General features: G+C 43.1%; 1 protein-coding gene across 8 annotated transcripts in view; it reads left to right on the forward strand.

Annotated features, from left to right (window-relative positions):
- The window catches only part of HUWE1 (HECT, UBA and WWE domain containing E3 ubiquitin protein ligase 1), a 334,325-nt gene that overhangs the window by 114,258 nt on the left and 194,221 nt on the right, over positions 1–25,846 (forward strand). For all 8 annotated transcript variants that reach the window (XM_068112748.2, XM_068112754.2, XM_068112750.2 and 5 more), the window contains exons 30-32: positions 13,575–13,697; positions 14,791–15,019; positions 22,063–22,554. In XM_068112748.2, coding sequence (XP_067968849.2) covers positions 13,575–13,697; positions 14,791–15,019; positions 22,063–22,554 — 844 coding nt within the window. The remainder of the gene's footprint in view (positions 1–13,574; positions 13,698–14,790; positions 15,020–22,062; positions 22,555–25,846) is intronic.

The raw sequence follows: 25,846 nt of genomic DNA on the forward strand, positions 1-25,846 counted from the left end.
CACTGTAATGCAACTTCCTTTCTGTGTTCCTGTGTAGCACCAAACAGACTCTGCTGTTTATTGTTCAACTGATTAATCAAACAAAGATTAGGCTGCTGAAGGAAAGTGTGCCATTTTGTTTTGTATTGTGTTGCAAGTAGGTCAATCAATTTCTTTTTTCTCGCTTATAATTTGGAACCAAAATCTAAATGTTACGAAGAAGAAATAGGAAAAAAAAACAAGAAAAAGCAACGGCAAAACCTGAGATTTTAGGGATTGATTTTTATGCAATAATTTGAGGCTTTTTGAATTTTAAGAGTTAATGAAGTTCCTTCGTTGAACATATTTTTGAAGCATGGTTATGTACCACAATCTAGGGTTGGATCTTACTTTTGAGGATGGCTGCAGAGCTAAGGATCAGCATGTTGGTTTTTGCAGCATCGAGTTTAAGAAAGTTCATGGACCTTCAAGTCTGCATCTGAATTGCAGAGACGTATTTTTTGTGAGGGCAAACATTTTTTTTTTGAATCGTAGAGAAAGTTTGAAAGTAGACTGAGAAATTAAAATGCATGGGCCGAGCATCAAACTCAGGGAAATTAGAATGGTTCTTTTTCTACAGAAAACAGTCGGACCCCGCTATTCGCGGTTCTGCTATCTGCTGGTGATAAAATGCGACCTGCTTCTCTATTCGTGGAAAAGTGTCCCGCAAATTCACGTATTTTTTTTAAATTCGCGGCTGTGTGCCGCGAGTTCGCGGTTTCCCCCCCCCCCCCTATTCGCGGCCGTGTTCCACGAATTCGCGGTTTTTTGGGGGCGCAAATTTTTTTTTCCCCACGAGTCGTTAGCCTGACATACAGTACTTAGAAAACCCATCTTTCACCATCCATGCATAAAGCAGCTGGACATACGCAAAAAAACATCTACGAGCTGTGAGCATGACCTGCTCATGCGTTTGCTGCTGTGTGTTTCGGGTCTTCACAGCTTTCGTGGGATATCCCGTCATTCACACTGTGAATAGCTTCATGTGATATTCCACCGTTCACAGGTAAACATTGCTTCGCGGGATATCCCACCAGCTGCATAACACCTCATCCCTGCGAGTTACTGTACAGAATGAAAACGCTCCACAGTATCTATTAGTGCAATTAGCTATCTCCATTTTTCCGATTGAAACAATGGCACGGCATTCATTCGCGGATTTTCATCGGCATTCGTGGATTATTGCTGACATTCGTGAGTTTTATCTCGCCATTTCTGGGACGTTCATAGACCTTCGTGGATTATATTCGACGTTCTTTGGATTTGCGTCACCATTCGTGGATTTTGCCTTGTCGTTTCCAGTTGCGTCCTCTATTCATGGATTTTCGCGACTCGGGAACCTATCCCCCCCTTTTCCATTGAAACAATGCCCCGCTATTCGCGGATTTTCCAGGAACGTATGCCCCGCGATTAGTGGGGTCCGACTGTACCTCATTTACAAATCTGGCACCTAGCAAAGTCTTGATACTCACAGGCTTTAGCTTTCCCAGATAAATTAATCAATTCAGATACGGTGCGTTTTATGGGAAAATAAGCCCTTCAGCACCTGGGCAGGCAGTTCACTGTGCTCAATTAATTACGCACTGAAAAATGCACAAAACAACGTCCCAAAAAGTGATAACACCCATGTGTGGTAAGAATATTTTAATTAATCATGATACTGAGAATTAATCAACCATATCAATTGGTGATTGTGTACTGCAAAGCACTATCACCATACCAACACCTAGCTAGGTAGCTCGCTGGCGGCTGTAGGCTTGTCTGGTAGCGTCATTTGCTGCCAGGATATGTGCGGTGTCTTCTCAGTGATAATCGAATAAATACAGGTGAAATTGGTATCAAAGAATCCCTTTGAGGAAATTTGGAGTTCTGTCCACTAAAGGTTCTGAAAGACTTGCGAGAACAAAATTATTTACAGTCAAAGGATCTGGTGCCTTTTAGAAGCCTCTTGCACTCTGTTGGTTCAGCAATGTCATCAGACGTTTTCAGGTGTTGGTGTGATGAGGCACTTTCTGGCACACCTGGCAAACGGTGGGGAGGGGTGGGGTGGGAGGGTGGCGAGGGTGGTATTTCCTCCCAGGCCTGGACTGCTGGACTGCATCTTCACTAACACAAGAAATGCTCCAAACAGGAGGAAGTATGACATTGTGTGGAAGTTTATTGTGTGGAAGTTTTAGTGGAGGATCGAGAGCACATTTGCTAAATGGGGTATTGATACATACTGAATCATCCTGTAAAGCTGCAGCAAATTCCTGGTATCGAGATAGCGATGGAGTCGGTGGAAAGGCACGTTTAACCTGGTTTGAAAGTTTATTAAACACAAAAACAAATCAATGGTGTTGCAGGAGATCACAATCCAGGTATTGTGTACAAGGCTTTTAAAGGTGAAATGCTTTAATGGATCATACCTGTTTTGAAAGTTAGATAGTTCGCTCATGACTGTTTATTGAATATGTACAGTGCATTCAGAAAGTATTCAGACCCCTTCACTTTTTTCACATTTTGTTATGTTGCAGCCTTATGCTGAAATCGTTTAAATTCATTTTTTCCCTCATCAATCTACACTCAATACCCCATAATGACAGAGAAAACAGGATTTTAGAAAGTTTTGCAAATTTATTAAAAAGAAAAAACTGAAATATCACATTGACATAAGTATTCATACCCTTTGCTATGACACTTAAAATTTTGTTCAGTTGCCTCCCATTTCTCTTGATCATCTTTGAGATGTTCTACACCTTGATTGGAGTCCACCTGTGGTAAATTCAATTGATTGGACATGATTTGGAAAGGCACACACCTGTCTATCTAAGGTCTCACAGCTGACAATGCATATCAGAGCAAAAAACCAAGCCATGAGGTCGAATGAACTGCCTGCAGAGCTCAGAGACAGGATTGTGTCGAGGCACAGATCTGGGGAAGCCCACAAAAATATTTCTACTGCATTGAAGGTTCCCAAGAGCACAGTGGCCTCCATCTATCTATAATTCCAGTAATCTCTGTTTGTACGTCTGTTTGTCTGTGACCGCTGTTTCTCGACAACCACGGGTCCGATATACTTTTAACTTGCCAGGTATATTGCTGGGGACCCGAGGATGTGCCTTTTCAAGGTTTCATATTAATCGGACAATTACTTACCGAGCTATGTCCAAAAAACGATTCAACCAATCAGAGAGCAGCGAACGATCGCGTGTGCCGAACGTGGAGGACACACTCTGCCTCGGATGGCACATTTGAGAGCGTATTCATTTATTTCACGTTTGCAAACTATGTTGGCGTTAAACTATGTTTTAAAACTAATAAAACCGAATTTGCGATTCATTCGCTTTCCTGCGCGTTTGTGCACGCGATGGTGATTTCTTTACCAAACTCCGGAAGCCGTTCGCTTTGGACCAAACCATTGCATGTAAATAGAGGGGGGGGATTGTCACCGTACTCGCAAGCCGTTCGCTTTGGACCAAACCATTTCATGTAAATAGAGGGGGGGGATTGTCACCGTACTCGCAAGCCGTTCGCTTTGGACCAAACCATTTCATGTAAATAGAGGGGGGGGATATAATTTTAGATATAGATATAGTACGGGCAATGCCCTAGTAATTCTTAAATGGAAGAAGTTTGGAACAACCAGGACTCTTCCTAGAGCTGGCCGCCCGGCCAAACTGAGCAATCGGGGGAGAAGGGCCTTGCTTGGTAAGAGAGGTGACCAAGAACCCGATGGTCACTCTGGCTGAGCTCCAGAGATCCTGTGTGGAGTTGGGAGAAACCTCCAGAAGGACAACCGTCACGACAACACCCCACCGATCTGGGCTTTATGGCAGAGTGGCCAGACGGAAGCAAAACAGTTCAATCTTGGTTTCATCAGACCACAGAATCTTGTTTCTCACAGTCTGAGTCCTTTAGGTGCTTTTTTGCAAACTCCCAGCGGGCTTTCATGTGTCTTTCACTGAGGAGAGGCTTCCGTCTTCTGTGTTAGAGTCGATGTTTTATTGGAACACCTGATCTTAGATTTTTAGATTTTGTATCGGTGGAACAGGGGGGTTGGGGGGGTAGTTCCCGGGAGATTGGGGGGTTCCCAGCCCTCCCTTACCCTCCCCAAAAAGAAATCAGTAGTGGTCTGAACTACAACCTCAAGAGATGACCGTCAGCCCACTCGGGGGTTATTTATGTTCTTTGCCATTTATGTTCAAATATTTTTTTTACCAAAATTCTTCCATTGTGGGAAATGTTAGGAAGGTGCAATGTGCAAAAAGTAGCAAAATCAAAGTTGATGAAATTGAGCTGAAAGGTATGTAATATGCAATCAAGTTCAGAGCTATATGCATTTACTTTTGGATTGGTTGTGCCATTTGTTCAATCTTGCGTCTTTTATTTGGGAAGTAAAAAATAAAAAACATTATTTGCAGAAGTTCTTTCGTACCGCTAAAACAATTCTGATATTTGGTGTGCAGCATCGATGGGTTGAACACTTAAAATGCTGTGAGGGAGTATTAGCTCTAAAATACCGTTGCCAGCACAGATCAATCAACAGTAACTTGATGGATTTCGATGGAAGAAATTGTTTTATGTCAGTTTTTCGGTCTCCGGTCGGTCTTTTATGCCAGTCTCCATTGACAATGCCACTGGAGACATATTTTTGGGTTGTCCGTCTGGCTGTCTGTCTGTCCATGCTGCTGTGATGGGTTTTACATTTCTGCGATAACTTTAGAACGGCTGAAGGGATCCAAGTCAAACTTGGTCCAAGTATTGTCACGTGCTCCTCCCCAAACCCCGGTCACGGTGTACATCCGAGCCCCGAGAGGAGTCACGGCAGAACGATGTGTTATTCTGTGTGGCAAAGATCAATGGTGAAACCACACCAATTGTTACCAACAAACAAGTATTGTATTAAGGTCACACAAGAATAACAGTACAATAATAATATTAATATAATCAATTGTACAACCAATATATCATTCCTATGATGGTACCATCAGTTTCATACAATATAACTCGCTGTGCTCCAAGTGAACGAAAAGTACATTCCCAATGTCTCTGTCCCAGCTTCAAACCAAAGTCGATCCACGCTCCAGTGATCGTCAGAACGATGTTGTATCGAGACCAAAATCCCGTTCGGTTGACAGTCACACTGCCAAAGGTGGGCAAAGGTACCCTCAAGAGGCGACTGGGAAAACACACTTTCGGTTATGGATGTTCAACGGCTCCTAATCGACGAACCGCAAATTCCCACTCAAAATCCACGTTACACACACACAGCAGGATGCGGTGAAATGGTTGAAGCGATCCGAAATCTGGCGCGAGGCAAAATGGCCAACGGCCCGTACTCGAGGCGTAACGGCGCTCCAATGATTCTCTTCGGAATCGACCGCAAAACCTGTCATGCAGGTTTATCTGTCACAGCGATAACAACTCTGTCGCAGGAATCCCTTTCCCAGGAAACCCCAAAGTTTGCTAGTGACCCCCGTTCGCCAGCGTTTGCTCCAGACCTCCAAACAGCTCGGCTCCTTCTCCAACCTCTCGCTCCGCCTCTTTTCCTCTTCTTCTTCTTTTCTTGGTCCGGTTCCCGATCCGGTTTCTGGTTTCTTTTAAAACACGAACTTTTTTTTACCTTTCGAAAACAGTTATCTCTATTTCACCTAAACGATAACAATAATAGTACATGCAACCAAAAATGTTCACAGTGGTGGATGAGAACGACAACAACGGAAGTGACAAATCCGTAACACTTCCCCCCCTCAAGAAAGAAAGTTGGAACATAGTGAAAACTTCCTTTGCATGCAAAAACTCTTTTAACAAACAAAAGTAAAACTCACTCCCAAATGGTCAATTCACGTGAGCAACAATAATTAATATTCCCCAAAATAAAGCAACAAAACTTCCAAACAACCCACAGGAATTTCCAAAGTTAGTTCACTCTGGATAAATCATCAGCAACGACATTGTCCCTGCCCTTTACATGCTCAATTTCCAAGTTGAACTCCTGCAAAGCCAAACTCCATCTCATCAACCTCTGATTTTTATTTTTCATTTTTGAATGAAGGTTGAGGGGTTGTGATCATTGAAGACTTTTATAGGAAAGGTAGTAGTTCCTAGATACACCTCATAATGCTGAAGCACAAGCAGGAGAGCAAGGGTCTTTTTCCACGGTGGCATAATTTGCCTGGTGTTTGTTAAACTTTTTGGAATAGCAGCACACCGGTGATCCACTCCATCCTCATCTTCCTGTAATGGAACTGCCCCAGCTCCCACATCACTTGCATCAATGGCCAACTTGAATGGTTTTTGAAAATCCAGGGCTGCTAGGACAGGAGAGCTCATTAATATCGCTTTGACGTGGGCAAAGGCAGCCTGACTGACATTTGTCATCCCAAACAAACTTGGTCTCTTTCCTCAGCAAATTCGTTAAAGGGACATCAGAAGAATTCCTGCAGAACCGCCGGTATCAACCAGCCATACACAAGAATCTCATAAGCTCCTTCTTCCCTTTTGGAACTTGGAAGCGATCAATGGCTTCTGTCTTGGCTGTCACCGGTTGCACCTGACCCTGACCTACATGGCATAGGAACACCACCTGTGCTTTTACAAACTCACTCTTGGATAAGTTGATGGTCAACCCTGCCTCGGTCAGTTTCTTGAAAAATGCATGAATTTGTTTAATATGATCTTCCATGGTCATAGTGCGGATGATGACATCATCCAGATAATCCTCCACCCCCTCAAGGTCTGCAATAAGCTTATTAATCAGCCGTTGAAATGTAGCAGGCCCGTTTTTCAATCCAAAGGGAAGAACCTTGTACTGATACAACCCATTTGGTGTGACTAAAGCCGAGATTTCCTTGGCTCTATCAGTAAGAGGAATCTGCCAATACCCTTTCAGCAAGTCAAATTTAGTCACAAATTTAGCTGGGCCTATTCTACCAATACAGTCATCAATCCTTGGGATGGGATATGAGTCGGTCTTGGTCACTGCATTAACCTGTTTTAAATCCGTACAACAGCGAACACTGCCATCGGGTTTTGGAACCAACACACATGGTGAGCTCCATTCACTGCTGCTTGGTTCGATGATGTCATTCTCCAACATGTACTGAACCTCCTTCCGAAGATACTCCATCTTCACAGGGTTCATCCGATAGGGGTGTTGCTTCACAGGAGTGGCTTCCCCCACCTCAATATCATGATATACCAAGTCAGTACGACCAGGTACATCTGTGAACAAATGTGCAAACTCAAAAATTAGGCTGGACAGTTGTCCTTGTTGTTCCCTCGTCAAATGACCTAATTTCTCATCGAAATGACAACACTTCCGTGTTCGTCAATCTGGGACAAGCCTGGTCATCAAAGTTATCAAACTTCACACCGGCCTCAACCTCTGGATTATCTTGCACCCCGACGACAGGTGAGACAGGAACCATTTTCTCCACAGGCTTCCTCTCATAATGTTTCTTCAGTCGGTTGACATGACACAGCTGCCGCTTTTTCCGTCGGTCGGGAGTTGTCACCACGTAATCTTTCATTAACCCTCCTTTCAATTGCATCGGGACCAAAATATCGAGCCTGTAGTGGTTGACCTGGAACAGGAAGCAACACTAACACTCGGTCCTCAGGACTGAAATTTCTTATCTGAGATTTCTTGTCATGTCTCACTTTCATTTTATCCTGTGTCACTTTCAAGTTTCTTCTCGCAACTTCACAAGCCTTTGCCAATCTGTGCCTAACCGTTGACACATACTCCACCACTGTTGACTGTGACTCCTCCTGTAGCCACTGTTCTTTCACCAATTTCAATGGTCCTCGAACTGCATGTCCAAACACAAGTTCAAAAGGACCGTATCCCAATGACTCCTGAACAGATTCCCTCATAGCAAACAACAATAAGGGTATTCCTTCATCCCAATCCTTGTCGCATTCAAAACAATACGTTCTGACCATATTCTTCAATGTCTGGTGAAACCTTTCCAAGGCCCCTTGGCTCTCGGGATGGTAAGTACTTGATCTTACTTGCTCCACTCCCAACAGGGGTACCACTTGCTGAAAAAGCGTTGACATGAAATTGGAACCCTGATCAGACTGGATGACCGTAGGTAGGCCAACCAAAGTGAAAAATTTAATCAAGCCTTCGCAATAACTGCCGCAGTAATTTTCCTAAGAGGCACTGCCTCTGGGAACCTTGTGGAAGCGCACATGATGGTCAGCAAATGCTGATGTCCAGCCTTAGTTTTAGGTAAAGGGCCTACACAGTCAATAATGACTCGGCTGAATGGCTCTTCAAAAGCTGGGATTGGTTTTAAAGGTGCGGATGGGACTTTCTGATTAGGTTTTCCCACCAGCTGGCAAGAGTGGCTAGATTTACAGAACTCCGCCACATCACGTCGCAATCCTGGCCAGAAAAAATGTACCCATATTCTGTCACATGTCTTGTTCACTCCAAGGTGTCCGGCCAAAGGTGTCTCATGCGCCAAACTCAATATCTCCTTCCGGTACGGCGGTGGCACCACAATTTGGTGAATAACTTTCCACTCATCGTTTGCTGGCACCTCCGGTGGTCTCCATTTTCTCATGAGTATTTCCCCTTTCATGAAGTAACCAACAGGTATCTTCATAGCCTCTTCCTCTGTAACGGCTTTATCAATCAAACTCCGAATCTCTGTGTTGTTCTTCAACAAGTCTCTTTCGGACCAGCACCGTTTGTTCAACCTCGTTCCCAGATGTCTCCGACGGACACTCCATTTCCTCTTTTGTTCCAGATGCCACCTTTTCCTTTGGTTCCATGATGTCACTCCCTTTCCTATTATCTCTTCCAGACTTTTCCTCTAATATCGCTAAGGAACCCAAATCCACATCACCTTCCTTCTCCTTCTCTTCAGAGCGCTTCCTACCCATAGCACGAGTCACTGCACAGGATGGAAAGATACCCGGAATCTCCTGCTCTAACTGTGCGGTCATTTTCCATACTGGGCTTTTCAACCAACATCAGATTACCAGAAACTCGATCACCGGCCAAATCATTCCCGATAATAAAAGAGATTCCCTTTACAGGAAGAGTGGCTTGTAAACCTACGGTGACCGGTCCTGACACCAAATCAGATTTCAAATGGATGACATGAAGAGGAGCTTTAACATAGCCACCAACCCCCTGTAATAGAACACTAACACCAGTTGCCGTCTTCTCTGACATTGGCAAAATGCCCTCAAGCATCAAAGATTGATGTGCTCCAGTGTCCCTCAATACCCTAACAGGTCTCTGGTTCGTTAAGTCTCCATCCAGTGACACAAGCCCCTCTGAAATAAAAGGTTTGTAACCCTCTTGAACAAGGTCGTTCTGTGATGCCATAACTTTGGCATGGGAACCTTCACAAGGAACTGTCCTCCAAGGACGATTTCTCGCATTGGCCAATGCATTCGGAGTTGCGTTTGACTCCGCTCCTGATTTTTCCTTTTCAGGGCGTAACATTGGGACATCAAATGCCCAGGTTTTTTGCAAAAAGCGCAAGTCGGCCCGGAGGAAAAACTTGTGGTCTGCCTCGGGCCCCCCGGAAGATAAGTCTGTCTTGGAACTGTAGTCTTCTGACCCCTAAAAGTCACGGTATCAGATTTGTCCCCATAGTCCCCATAGTCCTCTCTAGCCCGCCTCCATGAAAATCTGTTCTCCGAACCAGATTTAGCATAACTCCCCTGGCTAACTCTAGGTGGGAAGTTAGGTTTGTGGAACCCCATCCTGTGTGTCAAGGCATAGTCATCTGCCATCGTTGCTGCCTCACACAACTCTGGTACTTTCTTCTCATCCAGATGTACTTTAATTTCCACATGGACACACTGTTTGAATTCCTCCACCAAAATCAATTGTAGTAACAGGTTGAAGTCTTTCCCAATCTCCTTCGAGTCACACCACCTATCAAACATGGTTTCCTTCTTTCTGGCAAACTCCACATGGGTCTCACTCTCCCTCTTCCTGGCATTCCAGAATTTTTGGCGGTAAGCTTCAGGGACCAATTCATAGGCTTTGAGAATGGCTTTCTTCACTTTCTCATAATCTGCACATTGGTCAATTGGTAAAGCCGAAAATATATCTTGAGCTTTACCCACCAGAACACTTTGCACTAACATAGTCCAGGACCCCACAGGCCATTTTAGCATTTGAGCCACCTTCTCAAAATGTAAAATGAACTTGGCTACCCTCCTTTTCATTGAAGGGTGGAACCAGCCTCACATGCCTACCAACATCCCAAGAGTTCTCACTAGTTGTCGAACAAGCCGGCATGGATACTACTTCTCTCCGTTCTCCCAGTAATTCCAGCTCCTTGAGTTTAAGTTCCATCTGATACTCCACGGCCCGTTCCTTTAACTCCCTTTCGGCTCTCCTTTCCTCGGCTCCTTCCTCGGCTCTTCTCTCCTCGAGTTCCTTTTCAGCTCTCCTCTCCTCTGCTCTTTCCTCTGCTCTTCTTTCCTCGGCTTTCCATTCCAACTCTTTTAACCTTTCCTGGCTCTGCAGTTGCATCTCCATTTTCCGGAGCTCCACATTTTCTTTTTCCTCGGGTAACCAATCCAAGGCTACATCTTCCCATGTTCCTTGTCCCACGAGACTCCACCACCAATGTCTGCATCTCTGCTTTCTTCATACTAACTCGGATCTCCAAGTTAAAATATTTGGGCAACAGCATGAGTTTCAATCTTTTTAACGCCTGGAACTGTGCCTCATTAGGGGACGCTGCAAACTTTGCTGCGTCAAACACCATGGTGACTATCAGTTAGCACCTGTTAACCTTCACACAAAAAAAAAATCCAAATTTTGCAAAAATTTGGGAATGTTAGAAAATTCCAAATTTGGGAATTTGGGGAATGTTAGGGAATTCTATCCCAGACGAGCCCCCAATTTCTGTTACGTGTTCCTCCCCAAACCCCGGTCACCGTGTACCTCCGAGCCCCGATAGGAGTCACGGCAGAAAGATGTGTTATTCTGTGTGGCAAAGATCAATGGTGAAACCACACCAATTGTTACCAACAAACAAGTATTGTATTAAGGTCACACAAGAATAACAGTACAATAATAATATTAATCAATTGTACAACCAATATATAATTCCTATGATGGTACCATCAGTTTCGTACAATATAACTCGCTGTGCTCCAAGTGAGCGAAAAGAACATTCCCAATGTCTCTGTCCCCGCTTCAAACCAAAGTCGATCCACGCTCCAGTGATCGTCAGAACCATGTATCGAGACCAGAATCCCGTTCGGTTGACAGTCACACTGCCAAAGATGGGCAAAGGTACCCTCAAGAGGCGACTGGGAAAACACACCTTCGGGTATGGACGTTCAATGGCTCCCAATCGACGAACCGCAAATTCCCAGTCAAAATCCACGTTGCACACACACACACACACACACACACACACACACACACACACACACACACACACACACACACACACACACACAGTGACACACACACACACACCAGGTTACGTCTGGATGCGGTGAAATGGTTGAAGAGAGGTGAAAAACCTGGAGCGATCCGAAATCCGGCGCGAGGCAAAATGGCCAACGGCCCGAACTCGAGACGTAACGGCACTCCAATGATTCTCTTCGTAATCAACCGCAAAACCTGTCACGCAGGTTTATCTGTCACAGCGATAACAACTCTGTCGCAGGAATCCCTTTCCCAGGAAACCCCAAAGTTTGCCAGTGACCCCCCGTTCGCCAGCGTTTGCTCCAGACCTCCAAACAGCTCGGCTCCTTCTCCGACCTCACTCGCTCCGCCTCTTTTCCTCTTCTTCTTCTTTTCTTGTTCCGGTTCCCGATCCGGTTTCCGGTTTCTTTTAAAACACTAACTTTTTTTTACCTTTCGAAAACAGTTCTCTATTTCACCTAAACGATAACAATAATAGTACATGCAACCAAAAATGTTTGCAGTGGATGAGAACCACAACAACTGAAGTGACGAATCCGTAACAGTATGTATAATGTAAATATTAACCGATTAGATTATGGGGTCAAGAAGTCAGAGGTCCCATAAGATAAAATTATGCTACTATGGTAGCTTGTGAACCAGTGATGGGATTTTGACCAAACTCGATACAAGTGCATATTCTGATGCGAGGTTGAACTGATTATATTTTCACATCAAGGTGTCAAAGGTCAGAGGCCATATAAGGTAAAAATGTGATACTTGAGAACAGCTGAAGGAATTTAAATCAAACCTGGTACAACTCTGTATAATGATGGAAGGATGAACTAATCAGATTTTGGGTCAAGAGTTCAGAGGTTATGTTCGGTAAAATCCTGTTACTGCGATAACTTGTGAACCAGTGATGGGATTTTGACCAAACTTAACACAAGTACATATTATTATGCAAAGATGACGATGAGATTTTAGAATGAAGAAGTCAAAGGCTGGAAGTCATGTCAGCTAAAATGTTCTTGAGGTAGAGATTTAAACCAAACTAAGTATATGTGCCATTATGCATATGTACAGATTAGATATCGAGGTCAAATGGTCTTGAGGTTTTAGGTTAAAGTTAGAATAAGCAAAGACGTAATGTGGGTGGAGGCATATCCGTCGATGTTGCGACATCAAGTTGTCTAGTTTTTTTTTTTTTTGGCTCGATCAATTGTTTGCCTGTATTTTGGCCTCTGTTATTGCATAGGTCATTATGAGTTGATTACTTTTAACCAAACACTACAAACCTTTTCTTTGTTGTACTTTGCCATTCATTTGGTTTTAATGATGCTAAATCTGATGGTGTATCATGGTTTTTGGTATGTCAACTCAAGGTGTTGCTCATTTGGAATCATTGATAGTTGCTGTCAACTCTGGTGTGGTTCAAATTTTTATTTCTTGGCATCCACAAAATTTGGTCAACAATAATTCAAGCCACTCAAGATGAGGGAAGAGTAAGAAGTTGTATTACAACTCGTGTGCCCTCCATGTGCAAGTTTTCTTTCTTAATAGCTTTTATGGACTGCTACCGGACATACCTATTAAGAATGGGTGGTTGAATGGTATGGCATTCGACAATGTGGTTGGTTTCGTGATGAGTGATGACAATCCCTGACAGACGATGGAATGGTGCCAGAAGGCAATGATGCCATTAGGCTGGTGAACTTTGAGTAAAAGTCCATTTTGAACTGGACTTGACAAAATAATACAGTAATTGTAAATAAAATTTGATGCGGCAAATTGAATTGTAATATTTTAGTTTTGCCTTTGAAGTTTGGTGACAGTGTGATGTTATGAGAGAGAGATGAGAAATAAAAATACCGACAAATGGATCCTCCAATTTGATTGTTTTAATTGTATAGATTAGCCAGCCTGGCCATGGTGAATGGTGAACTTATCTGCAATGGACATTGGTAGTTTTTAATTATGTTTATGACGCAGTAGTTCTGCGCTATTGTTTTCTCTTATATTTTCTTTTGTACGCCTTAAGTAGGTAGGATGAAAAGGGCTGAAAGTTGGTGTTGCTTTGCATTTCTTGGTTTATGATCATGTCCAGCTGTTTAAAACCCTTGTCAGTTGCTCTATATTTTGTTTTAATATTCCCCTTATCTCTTTCCAGCTTAACGTTCTTCATCTGTGCTGTGGGATTTACTTCACCAATGCTTTTTGAGGAGCGCAAGTATCCATACTACCTCATGCTGCAGAAATTTCTAACGTCTGGTGGTCACAGTGCTCTCTTCGAGTGAGTTGGAATCTACAATTTTGCTTCAATCTACCACACTAATTTACAAATCCACGTTTGTTCTTTGAGTGATCATTCCTTCCTATTGCACACTTGTAGTGGTTTACTGTGATTCATTTTCACTTCCTGATGGCCGTTGATTCAAAATGTGTGGTTGTGAAAAGTCCCGTACATGTACTCGTGTAGCCTTCATCCTTGTTCCAATAGAACACTGTTCTCTTTTAATTGCATTGTGGTTTATTGCATGTTATAAGGTAATAATCGCACTCAAGCTTGCCTTATTGTAAGTTGAATAAACAAGCGTTACGCCTAGGTCCCCCGTCGGTGAAGTGATCTGAGTTGACAAAGTGGAAGACGCAAGGTGGCCATCTTGGATTTTGACGTGGCGACCCAATTTTCAATAGCGCTCTCCCTTATGCGTAGATACACCCACACACCAGATTATAAGTTAATAGTTCGTTTATTTTTCAAGATATTTCGCTCACAAGGTTCAGCCATATATATGGTGGTGGCCATCTTGGATTTTGACGTGGCGACCCAATTTTCAATAGCGTTCTTCCTTATGCCTCGATACACCCACACACCAGATTAGAAGTTGGTACTGCGCTCATTTTTCAAGATATTCCGCTCACAAGGTTCAGACATACATGGCGTCGGACATACATGGCGGCGGCCATCTTGGATTTTGACGTGGGTTGCACCCACACACCAAATTAGAATTCGGTCCTTCGCTTACGCACGGACGGATGGACGGACGGACGGACGGACGGACACACGGACGGAGGGGAAAACCATAGTCCCCCTTTCGCTCCGCGGTGCGATGGGGGACAAAAAGATAACCACCAGTCACATAAACACACATTCTCATTAGAGATGCATACAGTCTTACAATTTCTTCCAACTGTTTACTTTGAAGGCTTTCACTTGAGAATGTTTGGAAGAAACTTAACAAAAGCATCACTACGGATAGCTATAAAAGGAGATTTATTTTACCCTATTAATATTTGATGCATCATCCCATTTCCAAATGTTGATTTTATTTATTTATTTATTTTTGCTTCTTTTCTTCACTCCCGTTTTTGTCTTCATGCAGGACGTTCAACTGGGCTCTCTCTATGAGTGCTCGAGTGCCAGTACCAGAAGGGCAGGAGACACCGGACCTACCTGATGGCACTGGGGAGTTTTTGGATGCCTGGTTGCTGCTTGTAGAAAAAATGGTTCACCCAGCCACAGTACTCGAGTCCCCTCACACCTTGCCCTCTCGTCCTGGCTCTGGCTCCCCGGCTTTCAGCCCCAGCCGCTTCCTCATCCTCACACAGAAGGTCTTGCTGTCTTCCTTTGTTCATTTTTTCCTACATTCATTTTTTTGTTTGTACTAAATTCCAACTCCAAGGAATGCTCATTAATTTATCATGCCATTACATTCACTTTTTTTTTTCCTTCCTTGTTTTGGTATTGAGGCCAACCCTTTCCTTGAGAGAGCAGGGTGATTGTTCTGTTATGGTAGTTGGCATAAATAGTAATAATTATTTATCATAAATAGTATAAATAGTAATAATTATAGTAACAATTATAATTGATAATCCTTGAATTTTGTTCCTTAATGGTGTTTGCTTTTAATTTAAGGCAATGAGGGTTTTCTACAGCAAGCACAAAATGCTCTGCAGGTGTTATAATTTGTTTGTGAGAATTCGTTAGAATTCGAAGTTGTTTTTATTTTTAAAAACGTCATCGGAAATTTTGTAATATCTGTCATCGATTCTTAATGGGAGATTTTAAATCACCATTTGCAGTTTATTGTCCCCCGTCGCACCGCGGAGCTAAAGGGGGACTATGGTTTTCCCGTCCGTGTGTGCGTGCATAAGCGAAGGACTGAATTCTAATTTGGTGTGTGGGTACAACTAGGCATATGGAAGAACCCGATTGAAAATTAGGTAGCCACGTCAAAATATAAGATGGCTGTCACCATATCTAAACCTTGTGAGCGCGATATCTTGAAAAGTAAATGTCTGAACCTTGTGAGCGAAATATCTTGAAAAAGAAACGAACTGCCAACTTCTAATCTGGTGTGTGGGTGTATCTACGCATAAGGAAGAATGCTATTGAAAATTGGGTCGCCACGTCAAAATCCAAGATGGCCACCACCATATATATATATATATATATATATATATATATATATATATATATATATATATATATATATATATATATATATATATATATATATATATATATATATATATATATATATATATATATATATATATATATATATATATATATATATATATATATATATATATATATATATATATGTCTGAACCCTGTGAGCGAAATAGCCTGAGAAATAAACGAACTACTAACTTCCAATCTGTTGTGTGGGTGTATCTACGCATAAGGAAGAACACTATTGAAAATTGGGTTGCCACGTCAAAATCCAAGATGGCCACGGCCATGTATGTCTGAACCTTGTGAGCGGAATATCTTGAAAAATAAGCGAAGTACCAACTTCTAATCTGGTGTGTGGGTGTATCTATGCACAAGGAAGAACTCTATTGAAAATTGGGTCACCACGTCAAAATCCAAGATGGCCGCCTTGCGTCTTCCACTTTGTCAACTCGCATCACTTCACCGACGGGGGACCTAGGCGTAACGCTTGTTAATATTGTATTTCTCATATTTCACAGTCATTCTTGTTTTTTCACAGTTATGTTCTTTGAGTTAATAAATGGTAACGGTGGATAAGATGTGCAAATCTACCTTCATATTTAGTTTCACCATATTTTAGGCATACATCAGGAAAAAAGTACCCAGCATTTAACTTTGTACTGCACAGTCTGTTCCATGGGTAATGGGTAATGAACGTAGAGCAGCAACGAAGGCTGGAAAGGATGGAAATGCGAATGGTTCAGTGGATGTGCGGAGTATCGTTGAGAGAGAGGAAGACAAATGATGAATTGCGAAAGATGATGGGAATAGAGCCTGTGATTGATGCTGTGAAGAGGAACAGGTTGAGATGGTTTGGTCATGTGTTGAGGAAGGATGAAAGTGACTGGTTGAGTAGAGTGATGGGAATGAATGTAGAAGGAAGTTGAGGACGGGGAAGACCGAGAAAGACTTGGCTAAAGATGGTGGAAGAAGAAATGCAGGCAAGGGGGTTAACAAGGAGAGATGCAGAAAATAGGGCAAAATGGAGAAGATTGTCATGGGGACCGCAAGGCTAGCCCCTGCTCTAGCAGGGAAAATGGCCTTAAAATGCATGTTGTTGTGTTGTTGTTGCACAGTCTGTTCCACAACCAAGTGGTAAATCTATGTCAATTTAACAAGATTCCAATTATTGGTTTGAAAATCTCAAAGAATCGAGATAAAAGTTTTAATGTGGAAGGGGAGAAAACAAAAACGTACCTAGTTAAAAATATAATTTTTTTCCAACCCACATATTTTTATGCCTCCTCTGCCGAAGTCGCCTGAGGCATGAGGTTTTCGGGCTGTTCGTCTGTCCGTCCATCTGTGATAGGGTTTCATTACCACTAACTTAAGAACGGCTAAAGGGATCGAAGTCAAACTTTGCACAAGTATGTATAATGAATGCAAAGATGAACTGATTATATTATGGGCATAAAGGTCAGAGAGATGTAATCTGAAATAGTAAGTGTAATAGTAAGTTGAAAATTCTGTTTCCGAGCTAACTTGTGAACCATTGATGGGATTTTGACCAAACTTGGTATAAGTATATATTATGATACAAAGATGAACTGATTAGATTTTGGCATCAAGAGGTGAAAGTTCAGAGGTCATATCAGGTGAAAAGGTGATACTTAAGATCATCTGAAGGGATTTTATTCAACCTTGGTACAAGTATGTATAATGATGTAATAATGTGGGCTATGCATATCATTCGACGTCATGACTGCAGAGTCCCGTTCTAGTTTTATTTTGAATTCTGCAATTAAAAAAAAAAAATCATAAAGATGGTGGTATGCTTTACCAGGTCCAGGGGTTCCCAACCTTTTTGTGTTATGGCCCCCAGAGCATATCCCCAGCACCCCCCTCCCTTTCGTGAGGGTCGAGTGGCGGAGCACGTGTAAGCAGGGTAGGGTGGGGGGTCTTGGGGCATGCCCCCCAGAAATTTTTTGATTTCTAGATGCTCTGTGGTGCATTCTGAGAGGTGTTTTTTCCTTTAATTGGCTATTTTGTTTGTATGGGAATTGGTAAATTATTACACAGAAAATGAGGAATTCCAAGTAGCCAACATGAACATTTAGTTCCATAGTTTTTTTCTGTTCCTTACTGGCTCCCAACTACATCGTTTTTGGAAGAAGCAAACAAAGCAACGTCGCTCGAATGATGCATGTTTGATGTGAGATTTTAATATTATCAGTAGCAACACTATGGACAGCATAAAATAGAACTGTCACACAAGAAAACAGTATGAAAAGGTTCCAAGTCAAGAATATGTGTAAACTAAAAACCTCTGTTGTCTGTATTTAACTCAGTGTGTTATAATCTCACAAAAAGAAACGATTCGACAACAACTCAGGTAATCAAAACTAGGGATGCGGTGCATGCGCCATAAAAGTGAATTAAAAACTCAGTGGGATAGCTGAAATTGCATTTTCGCTACCAATTGGGGTATCTGTGGTTGTCAGTCAGGGCACAGCGGAGGTCATCTTCCACGTTGAGTCGATTACGCTGTTTCGATTTGATATTCAACAGCGTGGAAAACCCCGCTTCACAGAGATAGGTAGACGAGAATGGCAGAAGCACCCGGATAGTTATCTGGCTAATATTAGGGTAGCGACCCATTCCCACCCAAAACTCCGTCAAGCTCTTCTCTTCGAATGTGTCTTTGGCAAATGAATCGTTTCGGAGATCCAGGAATTCATCTTGCATTGCCTCCGGCATGCTCTCTACGCAAAGGTTGACGGAAAAAGGATTCCTCACAATTTTTGCCTCATTGTCATCTAAATCAGGAAAATACTTATGAAATTCTAGCTCCAGTGATTGCAGATGATCAAGAATGTCATTTTTCAGTATGGACGCAAGCTCTTTTCCCATGCTGTCTTGCAATTCAGACATTCTTTCGAACATAGCAATGTTTCCGGTGTTCACTTTCCTGCGCCAGTTTTGGAGCTTGGCAACAAATCCTCTGAGGTGATCGTGGAAAAGAATAATATTAGTCGCTCTTCCTTGGAGCTTGAGGTTCAGCTGGTTCTGCTGCTCGAAAATGTCAGCAAGATAAGCAAGTCGTTCGTTCCACAATTCTTCGTCGTAATGCTGCAGGAGGTCATGTTTCCCTTGAAGGTTCAAGAAATGTTTGACTTCCACACAAAGTTCAAAGACGCGGTTCAGAACATTCCCTTTCGAAAGCCAGCGTACAGCAGTATAGTACAGCAACGTTTCATGTCTTTGCACAGCTCCTTGAACATTCGGGTGTTGAGAGCCCCTGCCTTGATGTAGTTAACAATCTTGATTTCGACTTCAATAATTTCTTCAATGAGAGAGGGAGAGTCTTACAAGCCAGGGCGTAGCGATGAATCGTACAGTGGGTTAATTTCGCTTGTGGTGCCAGCATCTTCACTTTTGCTTGGAATCCGGATTTGGAACCATGCATGGCAGGAACACCGTCAGTACAGACACCGCATATATTCTCCCACTGAATTCCTCACGCATCGAAGAACAACTTCATTTTTTCCATGACGTCGTTAGCTTTTGTCGTTGTTTCCAGGGCACTGCAGAACAAGAATTCTTCCTTGATATCTCCCTTGACATAGTGAACGAATGCCAGTAGCTGGGATAGTCAGGTTCACTATGTTAACAAATATAATTTCGTTCAAAATTTTGGTAGATTAGCAAAACTATACATTTCTGGAATACTCAGAGCATGAGGAATCCAAAAATTAATGTTTGCATTTGCATAGACACCTTTGTGAAAATGACCCTCAGGACAGTGATGAAGATCTTTAAAAGCATATTCCTGAATGGTGGAGACCTAGTAGATCCTGTGTATAGGACTTATAGTTCAATCTGATACTAACAAGGCTGCTTTCTTGCTTTATAAACCCATACCTATAACTTCAAAGGACTTGCAATATCCTGTATTATGTAATAGTTATATCACAAATATAAAGACAATGGTTTTCAATTACCTTTGTTTGTTGCTTTTCTATAATCCTGAGCACTATTTTGAGGCCTTTATTGGATTCCTTAACCCAGAAAACATAGGATTAGCATATTTAATTAAGTTTCTAGGTTGACTAGAAGCCGAGATAGCGCAAAATATGTATTTTATGGTGGCCATTTTGAAAATCCAAAATGGCGGCCATGCAGGTGTCTGTGCAAATGCCAACATTGATTTTCGGATTCTCCATGCTCTGATGATTCCAAAAATGTACAGGTTTACTAATCTCCCAAAATTTTGAACGAAATTATATTTGTTAACATAGTGAACCTGACTATATGTTAACAAATATAATTTCGTTCAAAATTTTGAGAGATTAGCAAACCTGTACATTTTTGGAATCATCAGAGCATGGAGAATCCGAAAATCAATGTTGGCATTTGCACAGACACCTGCACGGCCGCCATTTTGGATTTTCAAAATGGCCGCCATAAAATACATATTTTGCGCTATCTCGGCTTCTAGTCAACCTAGAAACTTAATTAAATATGCTAATCCTATGTTTTCTGGGTTAAGGAATCTAATAAAGGCCTCAAAATAGTGCTCAGGATTATAGAAAAGCAACAAACAAAGGTAATTGAAAACCATTGTCTTTATATTTGTGATATAACTGTATTACATAATACATGATATTGCAAGTCCTTTGAAGTTATAGGTATGGGTTTATAAAGCAAGAAAGCAGCCTTGTTAGTATCAGATTGAACTATAAGTCCTATACACAGGATCTACTAGGTCTACACCGTTCAGGAATATGCTTTTACAGATCTTCATCACTGTCCTGAGGGTCATTTTCGCAAAGGTGTCTATGCAAATGCAAACATTAATTTTTGGATTCCTCAAGCTCTGAGTATTCCAGAAATGTATAGTTTTGCTAATCTACCAAAATTTTGAACGAAAAATCATAGTGAACCTGACTAGGAGCAGGAACTAACATCGGTCGATTCATCAAGTTGAAAAGAAAACAAGCAGAAAGGCGCCGCCTTAATCTCATTGATGATCTGTTGTTTCACATCTTCCGACATGTCACGGATATGACGCTGCATTGTGTTATTCGATAAAGACACCTGTTCAACTTTGTGAGCCTCTGCCTTGCCGAGAACCCATTCGACAATTAGGAGGGTACAAGGCTTGATGAGTGTCTGCCCAATCGAAGCCAATCAAAGCCATAACGTCAAATCTGCAATAGGAAAAAAACAACAACAATATCAGTCAAAACAATATAAAAAACAAAACAAAACAATATTTAATTTTTAGTATGGTTCAAATTACCCCTTGGCCCCCGAGAAATGCACCATGACCCCCCAGGGGGCCATGGCCCCCAGGTTGGGAACCACGGCTTTAGTCTGTGTCTGTAAACCATGAGCTGTCTACTTTTATGGAGGATATGTATTTATGAATTCATAAAAAGCATCATGCCACTGAGAATAAGGAATCGCTCTTGCAAAAGAAAAATTGAACATTGCACACAAAACCAGAAACTTGAAAAATTGAGCTTTGATCAGCATTGAAATAAATATGAATATGTGTTTTGCGTTTGTATATTATCATCCTGGCCACCTGTCAACCACTGAATTAAAGAGCCAAAGAGAATTTTGAAAAACAATATGAATGGTGTTGGCTTAGCGGTTAGGGTGCTGGCTTGGGATCCTAGGATCCTGGGTTCGAATCCCGGTTGATCGCTAATTTAACACCAGGGGGGTTGACTCAGCCTGTCATCCTTCCGAGGTCGGCAAATTGAGTACCAGCTTGCTGGGATGAATGATCCCGGTGTGTACCCCGGTTTAGAATAGGTACACCGTATCCCTGCGCATCTTAAGAGGCGATTAAGGGTTGGCGTCAGGAAGGGCATCCAGCCATAAAAACATTGCCTCAAACAGGGAACCATGATTGTCATGGGGGCCGCAAGGCTAACCCCTGCTCTAGCGGGGAAAATGGCCTTAAAACGATCATTCATTCATTCAATATGAATATTACTAATTAAACATAGAAGAAACAAGAAAGGTGGCCAACAGTTATGTTGTGGAAATCCATTGTCATTGGTTGAAAGGAGAACTCGCTAGGGTGTCATAAACAAAAATCCACCTTAATGTGGACTTCATGTCCACAGTGCAAAACATTGATTGGCACTGCCTTGAGACTTTTTGTTGCTTGAAATATATATATTTTTATTTTTACCCTTAGGCAGCTTTTGAAGCCATAATGAACCTGTGGAATCGGCGGCCCCTGAAGGTCTACGGAAGTCGCATGGCAGAGTCCATGCTTGCCATCCTTTGTCACATACTGCGTGGGGAGACCATCATCCGAGAACAGCTCTCCAAGGAGCGAGACGGTTCACGAGATGAAGAGGCACCGCCACCTGCACCAGAGGATGTGGGTGGAGGTACTGCTGGAGTAAATGGTGTCACTGGCAGTGCAGGAAGTGTCAGCAATGGTAATAGCAGTGCTGTGGCGTTGGCAAGCGGTTCAGCCGCCAGTGTTGCAACCACTGGTGGTGCGAGTTCTGTGCCAGCAGCTGCCAGTAGTACCACTGACAGCAGCAGCAGTAGTAGCAGCAGTGGTGGTGGAGGTGCAAGCAGCACAGTTGGTGGTGGCACAGCAGGCAGTACTGCTGGCACAGTGGGAACACCTTCCCATCGCAGAGAGCCTGATGTGAACCAGCAGCAGCTTCAACAGGTAAACCATTGTTTTGTTGAACAAAGTTTGGAGGGAATAAAAAAAACTTGAATACTTGATATTTTGTGTAAAAAAAGCTTGGCTCATGGAAGAGCAGGGAGATGGGGTAAAACAGGAAAAGGGGGAGGAGGGGAGAGCAATGGGGGGGGGGGGCAGGGGGAGGGTGATTGGTGGTGGTGTGGGGAGGAGGTGGTGGTCAGGGTGGGATGATGGTGATGGAGGAGAGTTGGAACGATGTGCATGTGTTGGGATGATGTGCGTGTGTTGGGTTTAAGAAAGGTTAATAAATGATGGGGGCCGGGGGTGGGGGTGGTGGAAAAGATCGTGGGTAGAAATGGGGTGTGGTTGCGCATGCCATGACGTGAGATGAGAGATCAGATGGTGGCCTGCACTTGCTTGAGCCTCTGGAGGGAAGAGTGCTATTGAACAGTCTCCAGAAGGGTAGTTCCACAAATGTTATAAAATAACAAAGGAGTGGGGGTCGGTGGAAATCCTGTATTTTGTGGGTTTAGCCAGTGGAGTGGCACGAGATGGATGGATGTGCCTGTCAGAGAAGAGCTGGGGAACGTCACAGTATGGAGAGCAGATGGAGCTCTGTCGGAGGAGAGCCGGTCAAAAACAGATGCCATGACCTCCCTGCGATTATGAAAGCATCAGACCTTTCATTTCAAACTCGACATAAGATGCCAATAATGTTGAGCTTTAGAATCCACATATTCCAAGAGCAGCCTATGTTGTACTGTTTTGCCAGCCTATTTATGAGAGCAATCCATAGAGCTATTGACTAAGATCTTGCAGTTTGTGACCAATTCTGATTTTTCAAGGAATGACTTAAAATTACGGAGGGCATCCTGTCGTCTGCAGCTGGCTTAGGAGGCCACCTTTGATATGGTCGTCCCAGGAAAGCTTATGATTGAGGGTGAGGTCTAGAGGTTCAAGAGACTGAATCACATCCAGTCGATGATCAAGGAAATAGATAGGTGGGTTCATTTGACTATCCTTCTGGAGCGACAGGGTGAGATGAAGAACTATTTTACAGGGCCCTTTTAATTTAATTTTTTATTGTTCAGCATTTAGTTTTTTTTTTCAAAGTGATAAACCTTATGAACTATTTGGCATTTCGTTTTATCTGAAGCTGATTGCATAACTTAAAAGCAGTGTTTGGTTTGTATTGTATTGTATTGTATTGTATTTTTTTTTTGTTTTTTTTTGTATACAGAATCGAGGCTCGTGAAAGAGCTAACATTTATCACACAAACAGATCAAACAGACAAACAAAATATATAAAAAGAGGGAGCGGTAGACAAGATGGGGAGAGAAGGGGAAACACACAAACACATTTGAGAGCAAGGACACCGGGAGATGTGTGGGAGGGAGAGGGCTTGGGGGGAGGAGGCGTGGGAAGGGGGGGGGGGGGGGTGGGAGAAGTGTAAAACACAAGGACACCAAGGACTTCCAGGAAAGAAATTGGTATTTCAAAAAAGTGGATTTGGGGTGAAATTAGCGGCGGTAGAAAAGATCAAGGTTTTGGATGGGGGAAGATAAGAGATGGTGGTGAACAGCTGTTTTAAAGACCTGGAGAGAGAGGAGTGGGATTGAAGAGAGTGAGGGAGTTTGTTCCAGAGGCGGTAGAAAAGAGGAGTGAAGGTGAGCAGAGAGTCTTGATTTTGGCAGTTTAACCATGAGGGTTGCAGGCAGATCTTGTGCGACCTGTAGGAATATTTGGGGGACAGAGCCCAGAGAGAGCTGCGGGGGGGGGGGGGGGGCAAGGCCGGAGAGGAGTCGGTAGAAGACGGAAAGACCACCAACCTGCCTGCGGTGAGTGAGTGAAAGGCCCTCGGAGTTAGCTTCATCGCGGGAGATTCCAATGATTCTGAACGCTTTGGTATCAACAGCGCGAAGACGAGCTGGGTGTGAGGCAGAAGCACCAGCCCAGAGGGGAGAGCAGTATTCCATTGAGCTGCGGATGAAAGCCTTGTATGTGGTGAGGAGTCAGGTGTGCCAAGGAAGGACTTCGCATGACGGAGGATGCCCAGTCGGCGACTGGCTTTGGAGGCCAGATTTGAAATGTGGTTTTCCCAGGAAAGATCATGGCAGATAGTGAGACCCAAAAGCTTGAGTGACAGAACTTCTTGGAGAAGATTATTCAGAAAGTGGATGGAAGGGTTCTCCAGTCGGTCTTTTCGGAGAAGCATCGTAAGAGTGTGAGATTTGTCAGGATTGTAAGACATGTTCCACTTGTTTGCTCAGTCTGTGATTTTGTCCAGGTCTGCAGAGAGTGAGGAGGCTGCAGACTGCCGATCTGAGGGATGAGGAATGGAGCGACAGAGTAGAGTCATCAGCAAAGAGATAGAGAGGATTTTCAAGAGAGTCAGAGAGATCATTGATGAAGACCAGAAAAAGCACAGTGCCCAGAACACTGCCTTGGGGAACTCCAGCCTGAACAGGAAGAGGAGATGAGAGAAACCCATTCAGGGCCACACGTTGACTACGACTAGAGAGGAAGTCCGCCAGCCATGCGTGGAGATTTCCATGGATACCAAAGGAGGAGAGTTTAGTGAGCAGATTGAGGTGCCAGACCGTATCCAAGGCACGTGATATGTCAAGGGAGACAGCTCTAATTTCCTGTTTGGCATTGAGGACCTCCATCCATTGTTGAGAAAGCAGAAGCAGCATGTCCAGAGTAGAGTGACCTGGTCTGAAACCAAATTGATGATCAGAGGTCAAGCCATTGGAGAAGAGGAAAGATTTCATATCCGAAGCAATGATGGATTCCATGACTTTGCTGATAATTGGGAGAAGGCTGATTTGTCTGTAGTTGCTAGGATCTGTTTTTGCACCTTTTTTGTGCAAAGCGGTGATGTTGGCTGATTTCCAAGCAGATGGCAGATGACCTTGAGCAAAAGAGAGGGTGAAGAGAACAGAGAGAGGGAGTGAAAGAGCGGCAGAGCAGGATTTTAGGACCCGTGGGCTGATGCCGTCAGGTCCAGTTGCAGAATCAGAGTCGAGGGTTGACAGAAGCTTCTCCACCTTGTCAGGAGGAAAGGACACAGAGTCCAGGAGCAGCTGGGTACGACTGGGTACGATGGGTACTGTCGGGGATATTTTCCCTACAGTAGTATGTAATATATGAACCAAGAAATTCGATGTCCATCAACTTGTCAGAAGAGTCAGAAATTTTATTCCCGAGGAGGACAACACTTTCTGTCTTCAAAAATACAATTCACAAAAACACACAAGGAAGATTTACAACAAATCTTAGATCAAAAGTCCAGGGTGAAAATCCTGGTAC

Source organism: Myxine glutinosa, chromosome 4 (assembly GCF_964187855.1).
Source record: "Myxine glutinosa chromosome 4, kmMyxGlut1.1, whole genome shotgun sequence".
In the NCBI taxonomy this organism is placed as follows: domain Eukaryota; kingdom Metazoa; phylum Chordata; class Myxini; order Myxiniformes; family Myxinidae; genus Myxine; species Myxine glutinosa.